The following is a 15,887-nucleotide window of genomic DNA, read 5'->3' as shown; positions in this document are numbered from 1 at the left end:
CGAGACCATGGATCTCTTCGATAGGTGGTAGATTTTTGACATCTTCAGATCTAATGCCTTTCTCTTGCATAGATTTCTTGTCTTCTTGCATATCTTCGGGACTGAGGAATAGAATACCTCTTTTCTTAGGAGTTGGCTTAGAAGGTGGTTCGGGAATAGTCCAAGCATTATCGTTGATCAAGAGGTTATTCAGTAGAGTCTCAGCTTGTTCTACAGTTCGTTCCCTAAAAACACAACCGACACAACTATCTAGGTGGTCTTTAGAGGCATCGGTAGGTCCGTTATAGAGGATATCAAGTATCTCGTTCTTCTTAAGAGGGTGATTAGGCAAAGCATTATGTAGCTGGACGAGCCTCCCACAAGCTTGTGGAAGACTCTCTTCTTGGAGTTGAGCAAAGTTGTATATTTCCTGCAAGGCAGCTTGCTTCTTATGGGAGGGAAATATTTCTCACAGAAGTAATAGACCATCTCCTGGGGACTACGCACACATCCAGGAGCAAGAGAGGTGAACCAGCCTTTAGCGTCATCCTTTAGAGAGAAAGGAAACAGTTAAGGATATAGTAGTGGCGGATCTTCTCCTCATTAGTGAAAAGGTTGGCTATTTCGGATAGTTTGGCAAGATGGGCTATGACCGTCTTAGACTCATAACCATGAAAAGGATCAGATTCGACTAGAGAGATTATCTCAGGGTCGACAGAGAATTCATAATCCTTATCGGTGACAAAGATAGGCGAAGTGGCAAACTTCGGGTCATTGTTCATCCTAGCTTCCCGAGATTTTTCCTTCCATTTGAGAAGTAATTTCTCAGCGTCATAGGCATCCTTACACGCAAGAAAATCCTCAGCTATCTCTCCCTCCATAACGTAACCCTCAGGTATATCAGGCAATTCATATCTAGGAGAGCTAGATCTAACAGGAGCAAAAGCAGGTTCTATCTCAATAGTATCGGCAGTTTCAGAAGCATCACGAGCATTGGGAGTAACTCTAGCAATATGAGCATCAAGGAACACTCCTAGTGGAACATCAGGAAAAGGAGTATCTCTAGCAGTATCAAGCATAGCATCATCGGGCAAAATAGCATCTCTAGCATCATAAGGCAAAGCAGTATCAAGCATAGCATCTCTAGCAGTATCAAGCATAGCATCATCAGGCAAAATAGCATCTCTAGCATCATCAGGCAAAGCAGTATCAAGCATAGCATCTCTAGCAGTATCAAGCATAGCATCATCAGGCATAGTATCAAGCATAGCATCTCTAGCAGTATCAAGCATAACACCTCTAGCAGTATCAAGCATAGCATCATCAGGCATAGTATCAAGCATAGCATCTCTAGCAGTAGTATCACAAGCATCATCAAGTACAGGCGACATATCAAGATTTCTAGCAGGAGGTGATGTCGCAAACTTACTCATAACTAAAGGTGAATCAAGTGCAGAGCTAGATGGCAATTCCTTACCTCCCCTCATAGTTGAGGGCAAGACTTTGGTCTTCGGATCCTTCAGATTCTTCATAGTGATCAGTAGATATAAATCCCAAGTGACTCAGAGAATATAGCAATACCTCCCCGGCAACGGCGCCAGAAAAATGTTGATTGCAATCTCTGGCGTTAGCTAGACGAATGCTGATGACAACAAACCTTCTCCTGCAATGGCACCAGAAGAAGCTGCTAGCACTCCCCAGCAATGAAACTAGAAGAATGTTGTTGATGGCCCACCAGCGCGTGGATTCGCAACAGTTTTCGAGGGTAGAGTATTCAACCCAAATTTGTTGATTCGCACCACGGGAGGTGAGAGAATACTCTCAAGTATTAGCAGCTGAATTTGTCAGATTCAACCACACCTGAAAGATTAGTATCTGCAAGCAAAGTAGTAATAGCAAAGTAGTGAGTAACGGTAGTGTAGCGAGCAATAGCAGCGGCAAGGAACAGCAGTAGTGACAGCAGTAGCAAGTAGCAACAGTGGCAAGCGACAGTAGTAGCAACAGTAGGACAAACTCGTAGGCAATGGGTCGGTGATTTGTTTGGATGATATTCATCATGCAACAACTATAACACGGAGAGATATGTGGCTAGCTCCCGTTCGTCAATGTAATGTAGGCATGCATTCCATGTGTCGTCATACGTGCTTAGGGAAAAGAACTTGCATGACATCTATTGTCCATCCCTCCCGTGGCAGCGGGGTCCAAAAGGAAACTACGGGATATTAAGGTTCTCCTTTCAATAAAGAACCGGACCAACGCATTAGCACTTGGTGAACACATGAACTCCTCAAACTATGGTCATCACCGGGAGTGGTTCCGGTTATTGTCACTCCGGGGTTGCCGGATCATAACACATAGTAGGTAACTACAACTTGCAAGATCAGATCGAAAACAAACATATATTGGTGACAACATAATAATTTCAGATCTGAAATCATGGCACTCGGGCCATAGTGACAAGCATTAAGCATGGCAAAGTAGTAGCAACATCAATCTCAGAACATAGTGGATACTAGGGATCAATCCCCATCAAAACTAACTCGATTACATGATAGATCTCATCCTACTCATCACCGCCTAGCGAGCCTACGAATAGATTACTCACGAACGACGAAGAGCTTCATGGAATTGGAGAGGGAAGAAGGTTGATGATGATGATGGCGACGATTTCCCCTCTCCGAAGCCCAAGACGGACTCCAGATCTGCCCTCCAGATGAAGAACAGGTGGTGGCGGCGCCTCCGTATCACAAACGCGGCGAAAACTTCGATTTTTATTTTTTCTTGGACGAAAGGCAACTTATAGAGCTGGAATTGAGGGCGGCAGAGCCCTGTGGGCCCCACAAGCCGGCCCACCGCCACTAGGGGGTGGTGGCGGAGCAGGGGCTTGTGGCCCACTGGCCCACCCCCTGAGGTGGAACTTGGCGCAGATATTTTTTATATTTTCCAGAACTGCTCCCAGTAAATTTTCACGACGTTTGGAGAACTTTGATTTCTGCACAAAAATAACACCAAGGCAATTCTGCTGAAAACAACGTCAGTCCAGGTTAGTTCCATTCAAATCATGCAAATTAGAGTCCAAAACAAGGGCAAAAGAGTTTGGAAAAGTAGATACGATGGAGACGTATCAGGCGCGCCCCTGGCTTGTCGGCCCCTCGAGCACTCCCGTGACGTGATTCCATCGCCAAATATTCTTATAAATACAGAAACCCCCGAAAAGAAACCTAGATTGGGAGTTCCTCCGGCGCAAGCCTCCAGAGCCACGAAAAAACAATCTTGGCCCTCTTCGGCATCCTCCCGGAGGGGGTCATGATACGTCTCAAACGTATCTATAATTTATGCTTGTTCCGTGATATTTTGGGTGACATTGTTATATGTTTTGCTACAATTTTATATCATTTTACACATATTTGGACAAATCTACTAACTCAGTGCACCCAGTGCTAGTTTATGTCTGATGATGTCTATTTTGCAGGGGCTTTTACCCAATTTTCCGAAGCCTGAAAAATTCCTGGAAAAATATACAAAAAATCAGCAAAACCGAAGCTTCCGGATCACCGAAGACGGGCCAGAGGGGGGCTAGGGGCTGCCCAGGCGACCTGCTGGCGCAGCCACGCCCTAGGCCGCGCCAGGAGGCGCGCCTGGGTGGGCCCCACCTCCTCCGGTGCCCTCCTTTGGCCTATATTTAGATTCCCGAGAGGAAACCCTTCCACAACTTCCAGAATCGTGAATTTGTCCATCGTTCCGCCGCCGCAGCGCTTCCGAGATCGGGAGCATCAGGAGACCTCTTCCCGGCACCCTGCCGGAGGGAGGATTGACCTCTCGGAGCTTCTCCATCGCCATGGACGCTTCCCGGACGTGCCGTGAGTAGTCCTCCTTGGACCATGGGTCCATGACCAGTAGCTATGTGATGTCTTCTCTCCAATCTTGTGCTTCAATGGTTAGTCCTTGTGAGATGCCCTACATGATCAAGGCATCTATGTAATTCTCTTGCTATTGCTATGCTCGGTTTGTTGGGATCCGATGGATTATGAGATTATGTTCAGATTGTTATGAGTTATATATCTGATTATCCTTTTATATTATGTTCCTTAGTGATTCATGCATGTTCTCCGTTGTTATTTATTGCTTTGGCCGAGTAGTAGATTGTAACTCCAAGAGGGAGCATTATGCATGATTGTGGGTTCATGCCCCTCGATGTCTAGCTTGAGTGATTGAAACATGAGACTAGGGGATGTGTTGTTGCCACCAGGGAGAAAACAACGGTGCTTGTGACCACGGTTACAAGAATTGTTTACCTTACGCATAGTTCGTTAATGCAGTTGTCCGTTGCTTTGAGTTTACACTTTGGATGGGGCTCGCAACTTAATACCGTTGAGATGTTCTAGATAGATATCTCAAGGTGGATGATTAGTAAGTAGATGTTGATGAATAAACGGTCTACTTGTCTTGGCGTACTGCCCATTACTATTGAACCTCTAACTATCAAGTAGCATAATTAGCATTGCGGTGCGTTCATAATTCTGTCAATTGCCCAATTGTGATTTGTTTACCCAAGCATAGTTGTTTATCATCTTTTGGGAGAGAGATATCACTAGCGAACATCATGTGACTCCGGTCCATATCACCATCATTGCTTACATCTCCATCATTTACCGTTTTCATTTACTTTCTCGTTGCAATCACTATTACTATTCCCGCTTGTGCTTTGATCCTTTGCAAACTACAAGGCCGAAGAGATTGACAACCTCTCTGTACTCGTTGGGAGCAAATTTATTTGTTGTGTGTGCAGGTCCACGTATTCTGCTAGTGCCAGGGTGGGAGACACCTACTTGTTGAGCCTAGGAGTCCTCCTGGTTCGATAAACCTTACAGTTCCGTGTGAGGGAAAACTTGTTGCTGACTACATCTCAACCTTCCACTTGGGGTAACCAACCAGGTGCGAGAAGTATATACATCATCTCATCATCAGGTCACCATCATCGAAGACAATGGAGGAGGAAGACGGAGGGGCCATCATCACCATGGAGGCCAAGGACCAGAAGGAGAACCTCTCCCCACCTTGGGGGAGGCCATGGAGGAGGAAGCACAAGGGGGAGACCCTCTCCCCCTCTCTCCCGGTGGTGCTGGAGTGCCACTGGGACCATCGCCGCGGTGATCGTCTTCATCAACATCACCTTCTTCATCACCATCCTCATCTTCTTTTAGCGGTCCACTCTCCCGCACCCCGCTGTAATCCCCTACTTGAACATGGTGCTTTATGCCACATATTATGAACCAATGACGTGTTGCCATCCTATGATGTTTTGAGTAGATTCCCTTTGTCTTATGGGTTGATTGATGATCTAGATTGGTTTGAGTTGCTTGCTTTATTATTAGTGTTGTCCTATGGTGCTCTCCGTGTCGCGCAAGCGTGAGGGATTCCCGTTGTAGGGTGTTGCAATACGTTCATGATTCGCTTATAGTGGGTTGCTTGAGTGACAGAAGCATAAACCCAAGTAGGTGGGTTGTTGCGTATGGGATAAAGGGGACTTGATGCTCTAATGATATGGTTGGGTTTTACCTTAATGATCTTTAGTAGTTGCAGATGCTTGCTAGAGTTCCAATCATAAGTGCATATGATCCAAGTAGATAAAGTATGTTAGCTTATGCCTCTCCCTCATATAAAATTGCAATAATTATTACCGACCTTGTTAACAATTGCCTAGGACAATTCCGCACACCGACCCATCATTATTCCACACTCGCTATTTGTAATATATTCTAACTTTATGATAACATCACCTATTTTATATTTTAGTTCTCTGATGTCATGCAAAGCTATTCTCTTCATACCCACAACGTAGTTTTATTTCTCGTTCCTAGTTGGAAGCAAATGTTCGGCGTATGTAGAGTTGTATCAGTGGCAGATAGGACTTGAGAGAATATTGCTCTTACCTTTAGCTCCTTGTGGGTTCGACACTCCATACTTATCACTTCCACCTTTGGAAATTGCTACGATGATTCCTTGCAAATGTTTTCTTTGTGTATGTCATAATTGTCTCAACACCAGTTCCAGGGTTTGATCTAATTGTATCCTCACAAACCCTGGCAACCCAATTGACTGTAACCTTGGTGGTATCTCCACTTGCTCCACAAGTGTGATCCAAGTTCATCTTCTTGATGCTGAAAGTTGCCTCGTTAGCTATTTTAGAAGCCGCCATGTAAAACTCACATCCTTGCTTTCTATCAGAGCACCAAGAAATAACCCTAGTTGGTTCATTTTTGTGATACTCAAAATTCTGAAGTGTCCTTACATGGAAATTTCTAAGTGCTTCTCTAAACTCCACAACATTTTGGAAGCACAAATGCATTGCAAACTGCTCATGTGCATTAGGCAATGATGGATAATACCATATTCTCTCCTTCTTCTTCTTCAACCTTCTCTTCCTACCAGAAGGCAACCTTGGAAAATCTTTTCCATCACTAATGCCAAAATCACCTGGAAAGCAGTATTCATGAGGTTCACGCACAAAATCTTCAAACTTATCGTGTTCAGGCTCACTATGTGACTTGCTTGTTGGGCCTGGTTTTCTGACGGGCTTAAGCTTCATTGCTCCTTCCTTTGGTACAACTGAAGGTTCTTCATGTTCAGAAGGATTTGTTCTTCCTCCCAAAACTCATAAGGTTCTGAGTTACCACCAAAATATTGCTCTGCGGTATCTTCCTCTTCCCTATGCTTATGGCTTGTGCCTGTGGCAGCCTCATCTTCACCCTGGACCAAGCCTTGTATGACATTTTCTGCCCTTTGTAATCACCATTGAAAAAATCAAAATCTGAAGAAGATTTGTCCATCTCATCTTCATCTTCTTCTTCTTCCACTGCATTTTCCCCTTGTTGAAATTACCGCTATGTTGTGTGTTAAGATAGGGCTCCTCGGGGATTATTGGTGGCAAAGATGAATTAGAGGCAGGATGGAGCACACCTTGTGGAGAAACACTGTAAACAACTAGCTCACCAACATTACTAATGGGAATCTGCTCCTCAAGCAAGATGTGATCCATATTAACATCTGCTAGGCTTGGATCAGTGGCTTTTCTTACATTGATGTTGAGGACCTTCTTATCAACAAATAATTTCACCATTTTCTCTACTTTCTCTTCACTATCGAGGACCTCCACCCCCTCCAAGCCCTTTCCCTCTTCCTTAACATAAGTCAAATATGCATCCAGTCCATACCCCTCCAACTCAACCAGTGCTAATAAGGCAGATGACTGATATGTGAAACTGAAAACTTTCTCTCCATATTGTCGCTGCCTAGAAAATGCAGCCTCACCTTCCAAACCTCATCATCTAAGTTGTATGAGATTAAATAGAAATACTATGAGCACGCCAATGAACAAATTAATCTAAACATCCCACCCTCACCTCCTAGCCTCACCTTCATATACTACACTAAATGTATGAATGAATGGAACTGAAATTACTTGCCTAACTCCAGCAAACGACGACACACACCTGTGGTCCCCCTCTGGATCCGCGTGGATGCACCTCGCCACTCCCATTGCCGCGCGGTATGCCGGATCAAGCCGGATCTCCGATGGTGATGGCTGCGGCAACCGCTGCGTCGGGAAGCTCGAGCTACCTAGCCATTTGTCTATCTCAATGAATACCTATCACTCTCCTCGCTGGTGACGCCTACTCGCTGCGGCACGTCGCCGACGACATCTGGCTGCGGCGCCGCCATCGCACCTAGGTCAGAGAGCGGGCGACAGGAGGAAGAGAGGAGGGGGGAGAGTGAGAGAGAGGGCGAGCGACCGCCTTGTTTCGTTTCGACCGGACCGCGTCGGCGTAACGACCGTGCCGTCCCTGCGCTGGGCCAGGTGGCCTGACCGGTGGGCCCAACCCGTCACGAAAACGGTTAAATCGCTAGTCACAGCGGTTTTGGATTTTTTGAAACAGCGAACCACGCGTTTAGTAGTTTTCTAAGAAAAAATAAAATCCGATAGTTTTTTTGAAACCGTAACCTATAAACTAGTAGTTTTATGCTATTTACTCTCTGCAGCATGATCTTTTGTTATGTTTCTTTTTAATGGTGAACCTTGCAACAGCCGCAAGACACCATCATCTTATGATGATCTCCTAAGCCAATGGTAATTTCATGTTTATTATGGCATCGTAGCAACGCACCGGCGTTATGCTAGTCTAGAAAAGGGTTTGACAACCATTTTCCAAAATTAATTCTCCAGCCCATAAGGGGCATAGCTTCCTCCACGAGAAATGTTGCGAGACTTCTTTATTTTTGAGCCGTATGCCACTTCCTGCCCCGTTCGACTTGTATACTGTCCCAATCAGCATTGATTTTTCTGACAAAGAAACAAGGCAGGCAGGCACGCAGAGACAAAGAAACCAAAAACGCGTGAGCTACACTCAACCAATAGATGCCAAATGGCGACCACCGGCCAGCGGAGGAATTTTCATAGGAAGGCCCGTACAATGCAAAGAAAACTTTTGCCCTACGGTCATGCATCAGCTTTGAAGTTAACAACAAGAAGGCATGCACTTCCAGGCCATACCAGTCGACGTTATCGAAAGTTCCAGAGCATGCCCTGTTCTTTACTCTTTGCTCCCCTATGCCTTGCAGTTGGAACAAGCAGTGAAATCTCTCTCATTCAGCACCATGCGTATTTACATCGTGTCTTTTCCTACTTTACACTAAGCTCAGGCGCTCGAATGAGCATTTACTCTACTCCCCGGGCAGAATAATATTAGCCGGATCACCGGAATTCGGTAAAGAATCAACTAACAAAACACAAGAGATGCTGCTGGTTGAAAATGCTGTTTACAAGGACCGTCCCTTTTCCAGCCAGCTCCGCATGATTAGTGAGGACTAATATCTGCAGGTAGAATAAGCAGCACTACGAGTCAGATTAACCAGGCGATTATACAAGAAACAGATGTCAGACTAGCTGAAGTAGCTGACGACAGGAGCCGCGTTGTGCAGAAGATTAACTTACAATTCTGCCGATATGCTATAGCTGTCCACAGCACTATCCACTTGTGCCACGTGTAGAAGAATTTGGGCGTGTGTATGTCCTCATGGACCGTATAGATCGCATAGATCTATTCACAAAGGGATGGTCCAGAAGTTTGGACGCGGAAGGTCTGTCTTCTGGGTTCGGTTTTACACACTGGCTAATGAAATCTCGAGCTTCCTTCGAAATAGCACTTGGAATTGCTGGTGGTTCACCCTTGCCAATCCTGTATAGGGCTTGTGTCTGCAGAACAAGTTGCAAGGGATGGGTGTGAATCTGATGAAACTCGAATCATAAATTACATGTACCAGAGACCTTTTTCAGATTTTAAACCAACACTGGAACTCAAACATGCAAGAACTATTAATAGATGTCAAACGAAGAAGAATTACTCACCCACTCCAGATCTGGATAGGGAAGTTGACGTGTCAACATCTCTAGGACCGTGCAACCCAGACTCCATATATCAGCTGCAGGTCCATATGTCTTCTTGGGATTGACGACCTGAAAGTTCAGTGTGTCCATTTAGAATAATCGAAAAGGTATGGACATATCATACATGACAACATGCTTATGCCAAATGCTATCTTGTTTAGCCAAAAAACAAGAATGTCCACAGCGAATAAAGAACATTGAGAACCAATCCAACTTAAATTAACCGCTTAGGAACTCACGTAATTACTCCACTAAGCGTCAACATACACTGTGAACTACAAGTGCAATAGTTGTCACTAGTCGTGAGCCATGACGATACTTAAAGGTCCGACAAAGTAAGCTAACTGAAATGTAGTGTGGAAATCCAAGCTGTATTTCAGTGCAACAAGACACAACTCCTAACACTTCTCATCATAGCCCCTTTACCTCAGAATTATACCACTACTTGCTAATTGATTATTCTCAACAAATTACTATGCTAATCTGATCTTAAGAGGGTGGAGATATACCTCAGGTGCCATCCAATATACAGTTCCTTTGCATGATTTTAGCACATTGAGTTTGGAGGTCTGAAAGACAATCGACAAAGAAAATGTTAAATCACGAAGTAAGTGCATGGATAACTACATTTGAAGTTCAAACACAAAATTATGTACTAGGTTTTACAAGAAAGTAGCGGACCTGCTTAGCAAGTCCAAAGTCCGCAAGCTTCACGGATCCATTCGCATGCACCAGTATGTTGGCACACTTGATATCTCTGCAAGATGATATTTTAAACTATAAGTACATGAAAACAATACATAATGCCCTAAAGACTTGTCAATGTGGGTCAGGTGATATTTATTTAGAAGGCAAAACAAAAACCAGTGATCTAGTTAATCTTACACCATGGTAAACCAAAAACCTAATGTCATTGGTACATGAACTAATGTAATCTTATTACCTATGAACAATGTTTCTCTCATGGAGGTAAGTCAATCCATTAAGTATTTGTCTTGTGTATGCCGAAACATGAGTATCTCGTAGGCGATACTTCTGATACAAAGATACAAGAGATCCTTGGGTCACTAGTTCAAGGAAGATGTAAAGTTTTGAGTCCTCCTGCAACAGTCACACAATTGGATGATTATCAGTATCAAATGAAATAAGCACAAAGAAATCTATGAGTATAGAGCACAACGGTGCTTCAACAATGGAGCAAAATGATGCACAATCGGAAGATCGGGAGCTTACTTTGTCAGTTCCAAAATAGTGTACTATATTCTCATGTTCAAACTGACTCAAGAGTGCAATTTCCTGAAAAGTAGAATGAAAGTTAATAAGAGGCCAAATTTCAGAATATACCATTGAACATAGAAGGAAAGAAGTCATAAAAGACAAGGTCTCTGTCTCTCTGATATTATCAATAACACAAACAACCAGCTAAACCAACCTGCTCAAGTTGGAAAATACACTGCTGTGCGTTGCTCCCTTGATCATGTAAGGACACTTCTTTGACAGCAAAAAAGACTCCCTCGCTGTGAAACATCAATCATTACACCATAAGATGCAGAAGTAGAACAGCGTGTAGGAGACTTGTGACAGAAAAACATAAGAGAGTGTAGGAACAGATGCAGTGCAATATTTTGGCAAAACAAATGATCATATTCCCCTGTATTCTAGAGAATTTGGTTCGGAACTGGATACTTTGACTCTAGCTAATTCTAGTTGACCACAACTCAGGAATCAGGATTATGTTGAAGATGAAACCATGAAGATGATTCAATTGCTATTTACTACTAAGCTACATGTCATCTGTGTATTTTGCTACGCAATAAGTAGTCCTTAAGAGTTAAAATTGGGGCCAGTGAGCTTCTAGTCAAGCAGAGGATCACTCTACACCACTCGGGTTAATCAAGGCTTGTAGATATACTACCCTAGGTTATCTTTGAAGTTTGAACAAACATAGCATGCCGAGTGCTTAATCTTAAGCATAACGTTAACAACCAGCATGTAAGGAACGATTTATTTTCCTGTGAAAGAGAACTTACTCGCTGATCCCCTCATAGACCGTCCCAAAGGAGCCACTCCCCAAGAGCACACCTCGACTCCACGACCGGATCTTCCTCTTAAACCTCCCGTTGGGCGAGACGTAGAACATGGACTCGGTTGTCTCGTCGTCGTTTGTGGTGGATATCGAGGATGTGCCTGTGAATTCCTCGGAGCTCTCCACGAGCCTGAGATCTTCCAACGTCAACACTTCGGCCGCATCCTCGTCGTCCTCGGCATCCGGGTCTCCAAAATCAGGGACAGATCTGACCGCCTGTGGTTGTCCTTGGTCCTCTGGCGCGAAAGACAGCAGGATATCCCACGTGGAACCCACCTGGGCAGCGGGCGGCAGTGCCATCGACGGCGGTGGCTTGAGCATCACCGGCGGCGGGCGCACGCCCTTGATCCCTCCCTCGCAGCCCGGTTTCCTGACATCCGGACGGGCTGGCTCCGGCGGATCCAACCATGCCGGCCGCACTGGGGCCTCGACCCTGGCGGTCTCCTTGGCCGGGAGCTCGAAATCAGCGGCCGCTGGCAAGGGCGGCTCCTCGGCGGCCTCGTGGCGGAGCGGGGACTCCCGCACGGGGCGGTCGGGCTGCGAGCGCGCGGAGGGGGAGCTGGAGGCGGAGGAGGAGGCGGAGGCGGAGGAGCGGAAGGCCTTGTGCGCCTCCCAGTCGGTGAGGGAGATGGCGAAGTCGTCGGGGCCGGAGAGGCCGAGGCTGCGGCAGAGGAGCTGTACGTCGCCGCCGCCGTCGCCGCTGCCGCCGATGCGGAAGCTGCTGAGGTCGACGGAGCAGGCGGCGGAGCTGGCGAGCGAGGGCGCGGCGGAGGCCGAGGCCGAGGAGGCCCTGGACGGGGACGGCGGGTAGCTGCAGAAGAGCTTGGCCGGGTCGTACTCGTAGTCGATGTTCTTGGACGCGTTGCGGCGGTCCAGCCGCGGGCCGCGCCTGGACGAGCGGCACGAGCCTGACGGCGAGGTGGACGTCGCGGTGTCCTGGGACGGCCGGCCCATCAGCGGCGCCTGCTGCTCATGGGGCGGGGCGGGGCGGGGCGGTGCGCTCCGGGACGGGCAGGGAGAGGCGAGGGGGAAGGGGTGGGGAGGGCGAGAGCCTGGCTTTGGGAGTGGCGCAGGAGACGGCAAGGCAAAGCGAGGTGCGGATATTTTTTTCAGCCGCGAGGCTGGTTTTTTTTTTTGGTTTGGTGGGCGAGGTGGGAGGGGCGGAGACGGGTGCGTTGTCGCATTGACTCGTACCTTTCGGCTTTGTGGTGGCCGCCGTGGGTCGCGAGGGCACTCGCGGCGCGGAGCTTCGCCGCAGTCGCGGTCTGGCCGGCTGGCAGCGGGGCGGAGGGCGCCTTTTGGTCGCCGGGGAGGGAGGGAGGGAGGGAGGGACGGACGGAGGCTACTTTGGAATGGAATGGTTGCGATGCTGGCGTGTGTGCGGACGTGTGACTATGGGCTGAACCGTCGTCGGGTTGGCGTGTGTGTGCCTGCCTCTTGGCTCTTGCCAAGTCAGCACACGGTAACTAGCGTACATTTGCTCCTGCTTCTCCATTTTTTTATTATTCATTCAAGATATATATATATATATATATATATATATATATGAACTTACGTCGAGTGCATATATAGTTAATCACACAGGCAGCATCATGTCCCAAGGAACATATGGTAAATTGTGTGGTGTCACGAAACCGAACGACCCGCTATCGCGTGTACCTTTCGGGCTCTCTGCCACTGCAAAGTGCAGTATGTTTCGTGCTCTTTAATGGAGGTTGGTGTGCTTGGCTGATGGCTCAGTGATAGCATTACCGAAATCATAAATGACGCCCATGCACATTCTTCATTCAATGTTGACTTGGCATGGCATGCTCACACGAGAGTTTTGCGTAAATATGTGCGTTTATCGTGCTAGTTTTCTTTAACTATAATTATTTATATACCGAGGATGTAAGTTAGTATGGTTTTGTTTTTTCAGTTGATTCGGAGTTCTTGTAACTTTTTAGAGTTTGTAAGAGCAACTTCAACCGGCCGATCCAAACGGACGATGGTTTTGTCCATTTGGGTCGGCCGCCCGCTCCGCGTCCGTTCGCTTTTTTTTTGGGGGTCGGACGTACGTCCAATGCAGACAATCCATTTTAGATCCGCACATTTAGATTAAAAAGACCTTTATGTCAACGTCTAAGGGTTCATGTTGGCACCATGCGAGCGACCGACATACATTGTCAGCCTACATAAAACCACCATGTAGTTCATGCGGACACACTTGCGAGCGGTCAGCACACATGCCAACACACCAAAAGGGGCGGGGATTCGACCACGCCATGTCGGTCCGTGGTCATGTTAGCACACTTGCCGGCATATAAAAAAGGGACTCTGATCTCCGTCGTAGATCACAGCTGGTCGAACTTGAGCATTTTGGCCTGCATCTTCTCGAACCATAGCCTCTTCCTCGGCGACACGGTGTTCAGATCAACCTTCATGATCTCCACGCCCGTCTTCATGCTTGCGAGGGCCACTTCTTTCACCTTGGTCTTGGCATTCGTGGCCTTGCTCTCAAGCATCTTGGCTTGCTTCGCCTCCTCCAACTCAAGCATCTTGGGTTGCCTCTCCGCGTCCATCTCGAGCATCCTCCTTTGGATTTTCATGAAGACGTGCATTTGCTCTTCCTTTTCTTGCCGACGCTTCTCCTCCCTCAAGTCCTTCTTGTTTATCATGCCCTCCACCTTTTCAAGCAAGGCAATCGACGTTGCATCCCGCTTGTCCTCCTTCTTCGAGTTGGTATTCCCCCGCGGCCGGGCATTCTCGCCGTCACCATGCTCCTCCGCACCTCCCCCCCCCCCCCCCCCCCGCGCCAAGAGGGCGGCATATTGCGCCTTGAACTTCTCCCTGTTAATGATAGTCCAACAATGGGAGAGATGGAAAGGTCGTGTCGTCGTGTTGAACCTTGAATGCCTCCAAAGCTTGGAACACCTACAACTCAAACCAAGCAAGCATATGTGGGCAAATGGACATGCAATCCACGGGAAAAATACGTGGCACCAAAAGGGAATGAGAGGGCATGCATACCATGTCTTGCATGTCGAGGCCGCTCACAGGGCATGCCATGATGCTCTCATAGGTGGCACAAAACTTGTTGCACTCTTGTTGAATCACGCTCCGACGCTTCGAAAGTGACACCCATCCACGCTTGCTTTGCATTTGGTACGGGGGAAACTTCTTGCGCTCATGGAACTCACGATGAACATGAGTCCATAAGGCTGATCACTTTTGTTCGGCGCCGACCTTCGGGTCTTGCCTAATGTCCCTCCAACACTCATAAAGGAGCTTGTCCTCGGTCGACGTGTATGCCTTCATCCGCTTGCTCTTGCGCTTCGGCTTAGCCCCGACAACAGTTTGGTTGGCAAGCTCCTCCTCGAACAAAGGCTCCCCGTCGATGTCCATGTCATCATCCTCCTCCTCAAGGTCGTAGTCCTCCGGGAACTCATGGTCGAGCGGGAAGCCGTCTAGGCCGACCTGATCTTGCATGAAGGCGTCATGTGGATCATTGGTATCTTGCATGAATGGAGCTCGACCGTCCTGGCTTTGGGACTCATCGGGATCGTACGCAATCGTGGAGTAAGCACCAGCCGCTGGCGCACCACCTTCGAAGATCGTGTTCTCGAGGAAACGGTTGGCCATGTCATCGTCGACGCCCGCCAGCATTCCGTCTAACATATTGCAGGCGCAGGTGAGCATGTCGGTTGGCATCTCGCGCTGGCGTTTCCTCATGCCTCCAGACGATGATCCGCCTGCCATCGGCGTGGCGTTGAGGTCGATGGTCACCGGCGCGGGCGTGGAAGGGGCCACAATGCTCACCTCCGGTGAGCATTCCTTGGAGAAGCGGCTACCTTGCGGGTAGACGTGGAAGCCGGAAATCGGGTGCGTGGAAGACACGCGCGGCGACTCCGACAGCATCATCCGAGGATATGCTGACGAGCTCGTGCTGGCCACGGCCGCGACAATGACGGCGACAAGCCCGTGCTGGCTAGGGTTTACCCCTAGGTACAACAAGGCCTCCCTCGTTGCCTCCTTCACCCAGGAATTAGTGTCTTCCTGCTGCACGGCGGTGGCAATGGCGGCGACGACATCTGCCTCGCCCCTTGCATCCTGCGCGTGCCTCCGGCCCTTCCTCTTGGCCGACTCCACGGCCCGCTCCTCTGGCGCCAACTCCTTCATCTTGTTCTTGGGCAGCGCGGCGGCCTTGCAGGGGGCGCGGACCTTGCCTCTGGCTACGGCGGCGGTGCCAGACGAGGCGAGGGAGGCGATGGTGGTGGCAGTCTTGAGGTCGTCGTTGATGGCGGTGGGAGCGGGCGCGGGAGCGAGCGGGGGGAGGGGTGGAGGGAAAAGTGGCCGCTTTGCCGCCGACTTGCAGGCCAGGGAGGGGAGTAGGCACGC

General features: G+C 48.1%; 1 protein-coding gene across 1 annotated transcript; it reads right to left on the bottom strand.

Annotated features, from left to right (window-relative positions):
• Positions 1-8,598: 8,598 nt before the first annotated feature.
• Positions 8,599-12,869, bottom strand: LOC123449095 (mitogen-activated protein kinase kinase kinase 1-like). The gene is made up of 9 exons (XM_045126182.1): positions 11,455-12,869; positions 10,857-10,941; positions 10,658-10,720; positions 10,368-10,525; positions 10,106-10,181; positions 9,934-9,993; positions 9,386-9,493; positions 8,972-9,232; positions 8,599-8,851 (listed from the first exon to the last, which is right to left on the bottom strand). Exons 1-8 carry the CDS (start codon positions 12,462-12,464, stop codon positions 9,005-9,007), a joined length of 1,788 nt encoding a protein of 595 aa, XP_044982117.1. The 5' UTR covers positions 12,465-12,869; the 3' UTR covers positions 8,599-8,851; positions 8,972-9,004.
• Positions 12,870-15,887: the final 3,018 nt, after the last annotated feature.

The sequence above is a fragment of the Hordeum vulgare genome, chromosome 4H, assembly GCF_904849725.1.
Source record: "Hordeum vulgare subsp. vulgare chromosome 4H, MorexV3_pseudomolecules_assembly, whole genome shotgun sequence".
NCBI lineage: Eukaryota > Viridiplantae > Streptophyta > Magnoliopsida > Poales > Poaceae > Hordeum > Hordeum vulgare.
Note: the sequence above shows the minus strand (reverse complement) of the source record. Positions and strands in the feature narration are given on the sequence as shown.